The 9,925-nt window shown below is 48.3% G+C and overlaps 1 protein-coding gene across 2 annotated transcripts in view; it reads right to left on the minus strand.

Annotated features, from left to right (window-relative positions):
• OXSR1 (oxidative stress responsive kinase 1) overlaps positions 1 to 8,244 on the minus strand; it is a 94,560-nt gene extending 86,316 nt beyond the window's left edge. For both annotated transcript variants that reach the window (XM_076331995.1, XM_076331994.1), the window contains exon 1: positions 8,155 to 8,244. In XM_076331995.1, coding sequence (XP_076188110.1) covers positions 8,155 to 8,224 — 70 coding nt within the window. In that variant the 5' untranslated portion in view covers positions 8,225 to 8,244. The remainder of the gene's footprint in view (positions 1 to 8,154) is intronic.
• Positions 8,245 to 9,925: the final 1,681 nt, after the last annotated feature.

Here is a 9,925-nt window from a genome sequence, read left to right on the forward strand (position 1 = left end):
TTTCAAACACAAGCATTCATTAATTTGGTATAGGGATTATACAATTTGGCATCAGCTATAGCAGGGAACCGGACTCCACGACCCTGGGAGTCCTTTCTAGCTCTGCATCTCAGCAAAGTAAGTGACAGTAGCTTTCCATTTGTGTTCTGAAAATTGACATAATGAAATCCATCCCTGGGGATTTTGCAGGAAAGGTGTTTACTCCGTGACAAGAAGCATCTTCATGAGTTTTTAAGCCATCAAGATAACCTAATATTGTGTTGTCTGCCTGAAGCTGGAGATGGCCTGAAACGCCTGACTGCTGTTTCAGCTGCCCCACTTACCTCAACAGGTATCAGCTCTGAGCAGCTGATTTCCTTAAGAAAAAACATTCTTTAAGTGCTCTCATCCCACAGCTATTAACTTGCTCTCTCACTTTTCAAATGCTATCATTTTCCACTATTCTCTGCACCGTTTTCAAAGCTTCCTTTTCAGAAAGCTGGATCGAACCCTGGATCCCAAGAAAATGGACTTACAATCCCCTGAAGACCAAAAATAAGCAAAAGCCTAACTTAGGCAAAATTGAAAACGAAAATGCCCAACCTGTCCAACAGTAACTATGAAGCTTTCATCCAATGTTCAGGAAAACTTCAGTTTTACAAAACATATGTTGAATTGCCACAAGATGCAATAATCTCACACCCTGACCACAAGCATGTCAATACAATTCCACATTCACAACTAGGTTTTTTTAGAACTTTTTCCTATTTGACAACACTCTCCCCTCTAACTAACCACAAAATTTGTCAATTAACTCTGCTCTAAGACAAAAGGCAACTTAAATTCTTCCACACAATAAGCTAGCAGAGGATACCACAGGACAAGCCACGTGCTCAGAAGACTCAGTGGGGTACTCAAGGACAAAATTTCATTCCGCAGTTTTAACTTAATTAACAATTCTGTGGATGGATGCAAAGGAAACGGAGCATCGTCCCACACAGCTTTATTAATAGCAAGGTGCTAGCAGTAAAAAGAGTAAAGTTTGTGCTTAAATTACCATTCATGACTATAAAGCGGTAAATTTTTGGCAAAATCCAAGGAGAATTTACTACAGTAAGAGACGATCACTGAAGTATTTCAGCTCGCACTATTTCTTCTTTAACAGCTGCTCATACCTTTTCTCTCCAGGATGAATTTACATAGGCTCATTTCCTGCCTGAAGGAAATATCCATTTTGGAGAATGCTATAAAGTCAGTTTAGCATGAAACAGTGAAATGAAACAAAACAAGAAATTTTTCTCTCCCCCGCCCCCAACTCAGTAGCTCTCAAGACAAAACGGATGGGGCAGAAAATTGAAATTTGGCCAGAAACTAAAACCTCATTCAGAAGAGCTTTTCTGTATTCTCTAAAAAAATGCATTTTCATTTGACTGAGTTATAAGAGTTCAAATGTTGTTTCACAAGCATGCAGTACAAGTTTTGTAAAACTTTAACGGATGTGTGGAGGGAAGATTCAGCGAAAAAGTGAATCAGTGCTGTGGATTTACTCTGCACTTCATTTATGGATGGGACTTGTGAAGCCTTTAAGACTTGAAGACAGCTGTCCCCTGCAGACTTCCCAGTGTGCAGAACCAAAGAGGTCTAAGAAATCCTTGCAAGATGTGTTAGACTCTGGTTTGATGGAGGTTGATACATAACCAAATATTTTTTTTCCCAGGGTGGAATTTCTCTTAATTGCAAGAAAATCTGTGTTAAGCAAAAATTCTGTGTGCAGTGACGCACATCAGGAAACAACGGTCTTCAAAAACCTTGGGGAGTAGTGAAAGAAAGGACTTGGAAAACGTCGCTGGATGTTGTAGCTATTGAGTAGGGGTGAAAAAAAATACTGGATTTTTCCTTCTTGCACTTGGATCACCACAAATCCCTACCTGCTTGTACTATGTGGTTAAAAACAGGGGATATAATACACGGGCTGTGATGATTAACATGAGAACCCCATGCATTAGCAGTGTTTCAAGGCAAACGACGCACCCAGACAACCTAAGGGATCAAACTTAAGGTTGACGGAATCCCACACTAAGGTCAGTCTCTTCATTTGTATTCGTGCACGAGAGGAACATGAGAAATACTAAAGCAGTATCACAGACCTATTCAGGTACCTGTAACCCTGTTGTCATTTAGCTGTATTTGCACTATTTCCTACAGTGATCTTGTCTTACTGAATCAGACAAGTTTGATTTTGTTCTTAGTACAGCTCCCTTCATTAGCATATGCATTATTTTGCACATCAGAGGTACCACATCTCCTCTCATACACCAGGAGCAATGACCTTCTGGTAAAGAGCCTGGACCGCCTGCCAGCCAGGGACCTAACCTCACCTCTGAGACTTCCCCACATGACCTCCAGAAAGACAGATGGAGTTTGATGTTTTTTAGAAATGTCAAGGCTGAACTCCCTTAGGTGAAGTCACAGGAAACTGCAGCGACTTTGAGAGCCAAGTTCTTTGTATCTGCATCTCAGTTGTTTGATTCTAAAGGGAGTGCAGGGTAATAGGCTAAACTCATCTGGAAAGTCCCAGGATCCTGATATTCCAAAGATTTTGCAATGCCAAATTCCACTACTCCAACAGCTATTCTACACCCACAAAGCTATCAAGTCTGTCTCTTCCTATTAAGAAAGTTTAATAACACTAAGTTTACAAGCGCTCCATTAGCATTGTCCACAGCTAAATTTACTACTACAGAGATTTATGATGGATATCGTGCATTTTAGGGGAAATCTTCCAAGAAAATTTTACTAAAATGCAGTTTTTGGCAATTCGTTAACACAATTAGCAGTAAGAACCAGTGTTATTGCCCATCATTTTAAACAGCTCCAACTTTTAATAAAAGATTACATCTCTAGACACTGACTTGGTGGGCAAGCTGCTAACACTCAGAAATAAAATAGATGCTGCCAAGTTTAAATAGATGAATATTCTGGGGAAGAGTTGATCCTCTCCAAGATTTCATTGGTTGCAGAAGGAAGAAGCCTCCCAGGCATGCATTTGTCAGCCAGCGTATACACCCCTCAGGTGTGCTCAGGAACACGGCACATCTGAATTTCTCAGCACTAGCCAAGACATTTGCATTAAATTGAAACTATTTAAATAGTATTCTTGAGAAATGAAAGTGTTAAACATTAATCAGCCCAGGAACTTAGCAGTACTGGAAGCAACTACCACATAGAAACCAACCACAGGAAAGTGTGAACTACTTCCACATGAAACACCCCACATGTGTTTTGGGGTTTTTTTTAATACCCCAGAATAACTGAAAGCAGCAGGAACTGTCTCTGCCCTCCCTTCAAATCAGCAGGAAAAGCAGCCATGCTGCTTTGATAACAACGATGTATTCTTCCCAGCCAGCCTCTTTCACCACCACTTGGCTTTGTATGTCCTCAGTCTGCTTCCTTGTGCATTTTATCCTCCTTCCTATCAGAGAGCAAACAACAGAAACACTAAACAAAGACACACACACAACTAAACACCTTTTGTTTTCACTTCCCAAGAGGTGAAGACCAATTCAATTTAGCCCTATTCTAGTAGAGTGATGGTATCAAACGTCTTAAAGAAATGAGATGTGCCAAGTATTCAAAGGAAAGTTAGCCTGGATGCAGGAGTAACCTGGCTATTCAGTCTCACTCAGGAATACACAAGAGGATATATTTGTCTACATCCAAGTAGCTGAGAAACTGAGGTACTGAGCATCGCCCACTTCAGTGCCCAAGCAGACCAAGTACTATGAATGACCGCTAAATTTTTTTTTTTTTAAACAGATCTACATTTGCCCAAAGATAATTTTATATAAGCTTTAACATAACATAAAACAACAAAAAGGCTTTTCTACCAACTTCAACTGGAAAAAGTTTACAAATGAGCGCACAAAGCAAGTCTTCAAATGAATTAACCAGCTTGAATACTGGGAATGCGCTGTAGGAATCAATTTTGTTTAGCTAGGCTGGGGGAGGAGTGGGAATCCGTGTGGAAATGCTAAAACAAAACATATGGCACCAAGACTGAAGTCTAAACACTCAATTTAGTTCTCAAGCAGTTATATTTTATAGAGTGTAACATTTTTCTTGAATGGGTTTTAAATAGGCATATGAAACTGGCTGCAGCTAGGACATAAGACTCACAGGTAACAATCAACACCACGCTTCAAAAAAGAAACCTAACCTAAAAAGTTACCATTGGACAAGAGCCTCCCTCCCATTCCAGCCTGGTTTTTACATCCAAAGACTTCGATCGTACCTGGTGAGTACTTACAGGCTGCTCTTTTTCAACGGCAGTGCTTTTTCAGTGCATGCAATAACTACACAAGCACAAGATGGGTGACCACAAACATTTTGATAAAATTTGGGGAAGCGGAAATCTTAATTCTAAGAAGCTCCTCTATACCTGCAAAAGAAAATTTCTCCCACGCAGGCGTACACACGCTCACATGTAGAGCTTGGGAAGAATGTGGCTAGAAATCTAAACATTCAACTCCAAAAGATCACCGTGTTCACAGGCAAAGCCCAACTCAAAAGCTACACAAACCGCAGTCATTAAAAAACCTAATCATTCAGTAAATGGTGACTTCAATTTTCAATTTAAGCTTGATTTCTGAGGGGAGAAGAAACTCCCACCACATCTGTTCGCACAGCCTGCATTGTCCTCATCGCTACGAAGGAATCTGTCAGGGGAGAAAGGGCACAGGAATAGAGCAAGGGAGCACTCCCACTGCTAATTTATCTTCTGTTTCTGGCACAGACTGTTCACAGCAAAGAGGATGCTCCTAAATCAAACAGCCACAGCCAGCACAGCTCTCATCTTTCCAAAAAAGTAGCAAAATGAGAATGACCCAGTTCCAATCAACTTCACTACCGCTACCAGCACTTCCAACAGGAATTGTGAGATCCAAGGGAACCTGCATGTGCAAGTATCTGATCAGCACAAGCAGCATGAGGTCGAATTTTTTTTTCGGGCTTCAAAGAGACGACTGCTGTGATTTATATGTGATCCACACTTAGAAGACCACCTTCACAACCACCAGCACAGACTATGTTTTTCTTCTTAGATGAAAATTTAGATATCTCCAGAGGCAGCATTCACCTGCCAAGACTATCACTGCTCTGGGGGTACATTTCAAAGAAATGCTTTATAAATTGCTTCTTCTACCCTACCTCCATTTTATCCTTTTTTGAAATGAAAGTCAGGTTCTGATCCTGAGCAAGGTTCCTTCCTCAGTGGAACAGAAGTTATTTAACCTAAGGAGGCTACTCAACAGTTACTAACATTAACTGAGCATAATAAACACAGGCATTAATCCATACCTTTATAATGGCATGAGTCATCCCCAGTGCTGAGTAATCCTTTTTTTTACTATTAGACAGAATCAGGAGGGCAGTTTTACAGAAGTTCTCTTTGCAGGTAGAAAACATGCTCTTTCGATTCCTGCACCAAAACAGTATGGAGCCATCCATGTCAAATGAAAGACACATATGGCTATTTTCAGGCAAAACCAGCACAAATTAAGGAATTGGACTACACATGGATTTCCTTTATTCTGATGTGGAAAAATAGCTGAGCTGGTAATCTACTGAATGTCGGACGCTAAATGTAAAGAGCAACGTTTTTCATCAGGAAACAAGTTAAATCCTTTAAAAGCACCAGTGCAAGCTTCATCTCCTTCCACACCAGGACATCTCTTTGTTCCCTGCTGAAAGACTTCTACAGCTCTACAGAAGTAAAGAGAGCTCAAAAAAAAACCAAAACCCAAACCCTTGAGGTTTACAGGAGACATGAAGCAAGAGGCAAGGCAGTCCAGCTCAGTTAACACAGTGACATTTTGTCCCACAAATCATATACGTGCTAGGAAACTTGCGTCACATCTCCATCCAGGACGCTGGCAGACACACCAATGTTTGAAATGGGGGGGGGCGGGGGATGGGAAAGTGAAAAAGAGAAACCATATGTTTGCAATATACACATTTCAGTGTACACTCCATCACACACCAGCATACCAACACAATCGTTCAGTGAGTAGGCGATGTCCAGAAACTCAGTTTACAGAAGGACAGGGAAAAGATACGGAAGAAATTAAATACTTCTTTCCTGATTTCTCCCCAGGTTCTGTCAGTTAACGTGAGACAACACCACATCTCCGCACTCCTCCTAATACTTTGAGGCTGTAGGATGTGCGTCTCCAGCAGCAAGTTCTCCAAAGAGCAGAAGTGCATTTACATGCCCTTTTGTTCCCATCTCACTCTGCTCCTCAGCTACAAAGAGGCAGATTGTCCGTTCGCTCCCGTGGTTGGATACTCAAGCTCAAATCCTTGCTTTGTGTGACCAGAGCACCCCTTTGCAGGCTCCCAAAAGAAAAAAGCATTCCCTACACGCACACACAGTTCCCTTTCCCCGGGAAATGGGTGACATGTTCTCCCCCTTCCTCCCCGCACCTTTATCTCCTGCTCCTCAAAGAGGCTGAACATCATCCTCCCCAGGGCGCATTTTCCAAAGGAGGTTTAAAGGGTTGATCTGCAAGATTACGCCTTCCCTCTTTACGGGGAGTTTGTCTCCTTCCTAAAGCACTGCTGCTCCCACTGAGCGAAGGGAGGGGACAAAGCCTGATCCCACAGAGCAACAGGGATTTCCAGAAGGATTTCCCCCCCTCCACAGCTTTAGTTCCTTCCTACTTTTAAACAATGCCAAGAATTTAATCTCTTAAAACAGCATTTTCACAAACTCTCCCACCCTCCTTAACAGAAAACAAGTCTCCCCATGAGGCAGAGATGGAAGGCCTGGGCATGATAGCGCTACGTCATTTATAAACTTCAAATAAAAGCACTCCACAAAGATTACTCTAAAAATCAACCTCCTTCCTAAAAGCCTTTGGCCAGGAGCCTGCCCTGCTGCCTCCTCCTTTATTTTGTGCCTCCGGAGAGCGAGACAGGAGGCACTGACCTTAGAGTCACCTGTGGCACCACCTCAGACGTGTCACATACTCGCCCTAGAGCAATATAGCCCTCAAACACACACCCCAACAAAATGGTTGAGACAGCCAATAAATCAGTACAGCGGGAGGCCTTTGGTAACTGTGCAGTTTAAAGTCAAGAGAGAGTGAGGGGCGGGGGGGGGAAATCATTTAATGGAGAGAGCAAAGGCTGGGGCCTCGAGCTGCGAGGACAATGAATGAAAATTCACAGCAGCAGCAAAAACCCAGGATAAAAGGCTCGTTCGGCGCCACTACAAAATCCTCCATCCCCTGCACGGACTAAAGCAACGCGGGGCTCTGAAACTGCTAAGGGACGAGTCGTCCCCCCAGGAGGAATGGGGGTGCCCTGGGAGGAAAGAGCCCACATAAGCTGTGGAGTTTGCTCCTACACGCCCAGCGCATCCGAATTCGCACGGCGACGGGCAGACAGAAGAGCCCCCACAGCGTGGACCCCGTCCCGCTCTGTCCCCGCTCACCCCGGCATGAGGATACACCCCCCCCACCCCACCCCCCGCAGAAGAGACAGGCAGAGCCTGGAGATGAGCCCCCTGCCAGGAGGGTGCCCCCCCGCGACCGCCCCAAGCCTCTGCTGGGGGTGAGGCAGACCCACGCCCCCCTCTGTGGGTCCCGCACACGCCTGAGGAGGGGGAGCAGCCCCCCCGCGCCCACGGAGAGGCGGCAGAAGTGGAGCCCCAGGCCCGCCCCCCACTCAGCCCCTCCCTGAACACGCACAGCCCACGACGGTGGGGGGGAACCCGGACCCAGAGACACCCCCCTTGGAGTGAGGGGAGGGCAGACCCCACCACCACACCTCTCCCCCGCGAGAGGGGGCAGACCCCCCCCCCCTCAGTAAACAGGTCTCCCAGGCCCCCAGACCCCTCGAGGCGGGGGGCGGAGGGGGGCAGACCCCCCTCACACCCTCCGCAAACACACATCGCGGGCACACACACACACTCCTTGACAGGGGTGTGTGACAGGACCCCCCGCAGCTGAGGGGGGGACAGACACCCCCCACTTCCCTCAGCGGAGACACACACACACACACACGCACCCCCCTCAGCGAGGGGGCGCCCCACACACACGCCCCCCACCCCCTCCGCGGTGCGCACAGACGCCAGGCGGGGGGCAAGCGCCCCCGTCCCGCCCCGCCGCCGCTCACCGATGACCTCCTGGAGCTCGTAGTCATCCTTGTTGATGGACCAGGGCAGCGCGCTGGGGTCCTCGGCCATGGCCGCGCCGCGTCGCGCCCGCCCGCCCTCCGCGCCGCGAGGGGGAGCGCCACGCAGGAGCGAGGGAGCGGAGAGGCGCTGCGCTGCCCCGCGCGGCCCGGCTGCCCCGACCCCCAGCCGAGCCCCCGCCGGCAGCGGCACCCGCAACCCCGCCGCCGCCGCCTGCCGCTACCGCCGGCCAAACTTTGCCTGCTCCCTCCACCTGCCCATGCCCAGAGCGCCCTGACGTCACCCGCGCACGCCGCCGCGCGCACGCCCCGCCCGCCACAGCGGGTCGCCGCACGCCGCCATCTTGAGAGTGGCGCCCCTCCGCCGCCGCCGCACCACCCCACCACGGTTTATCCGGCTGCTGCCACCGCCCTCGGGGGACGGGCCGGGCCGGCGGGCTGCCGAACGCGGACGGCGGAGGGGGAGTCCTTAAGGAAGAGAAAGGGAAGGGCGGGGATGCCACACACAAGATGGCGGCTGCCCGCATCTTCCCCTCCCTCGGGCAAGAGGCGGGAGGGGCTGCTGGCCTAAGACCCACTTCGGGCTGCGATTGGCTGTCAGCTGCCGAATCCGCAGCTCCCATTGGCGGAGAGGCTGTCAATCGCGTCTTGTCCTTCTCCAGGGTCCCTTCGCCGGCGGGGCCTCCGGTCGGGGCTGGGCGCGAAGGCCGGGGAGCGGCGGGAGGGAGCAGGCCCCGGGCGCAGCGTGCCAGCAGCCCTCCTCCCAAACGGGGTGGCAGCTGGCCGGTGCGGCAGCCCTGTGGTGGCTCCCTGGCGCGCCGGACGCGTTGGAACCCAGCGGACGGCAGGACAGAAAGCGATGGCGCGGCCTTGCCCGGTTCTGGTCCAGGAGGGACGTTTTAATCCCGAGGCAAAGAGAGCCAAGCCACTGTCTCCCGTCTCCATTTCCCCGCCGGCTGTGGCCCTGTGGTGAGCAGGTGTGGAGCCCGGCCCAGGCGCTTCGGGGATCCACATTCCGCATTTAAAAATAGGTCCCGGGGTTACGACGGGTATGGAGGGATCAGGAGGTCCGGTTTTCTCCCCGCCGCCTCCAAGGACGAGCAGTTCTCCGGTTTCCCAGCTGCCGGATGCTTCTGCTTGCTCCACACTGCAATTTCAACATTCAGGGATATGTCCAACACCCTTATCCGATGGTTCACGGCCCACACGTCCGTAGCTGGAGCTTTGTTGATCGGATGCATTCAGAAGTACATCTGGTGGTCAGTGTGGAAAAAAAAAATCAGATTAAAAGAGTGAGGAATATGAGGCTGACTGGTACCATGAACTCATGAAGGCTACTGTCTATATATTTAGGTTTAAAGTGTTTGCAGTTCGGGGATCTGGGTTTTTTCTGACATAAAACAGATAAAATGGTGCATCTCTCCCTATCACCAGGCACAATGGTAACCGTCAGGAGAACCGATTGGGAATTTCTGTATCAAGTTTCATTCTTTGCCAGTCACTGTTCTTCTTGTAGCTTGATGTCAGGCATTACTGTGAGTCAAAGAACATAAGTTATACATATTTTTAGCTTATTAGGACAAATTCCTGAGATGCCTCTGATGAACCAGGCTTTGTAGAGGGCCACTGTACCCTGCCAAATGCATGGTCAGACTCCAGTATTTTCACTTGTGCTACCTAACGCAGGACACTAACTCCTTCCTTCTACTCTTGTGCTGTCCTACAGAAGCAAGAGGCCCACAGTCCCATCTCG

The sequence above is a fragment of the Aptenodytes patagonicus genome, chromosome 2 (assembly GCF_965638725.1).
Source record: "Aptenodytes patagonicus chromosome 2, bAptPat1.pri.cur, whole genome shotgun sequence".
NCBI classification, from domain to species: domain Eukaryota; kingdom Metazoa; phylum Chordata; class Aves; order Sphenisciformes; family Spheniscidae; genus Aptenodytes; species Aptenodytes patagonicus.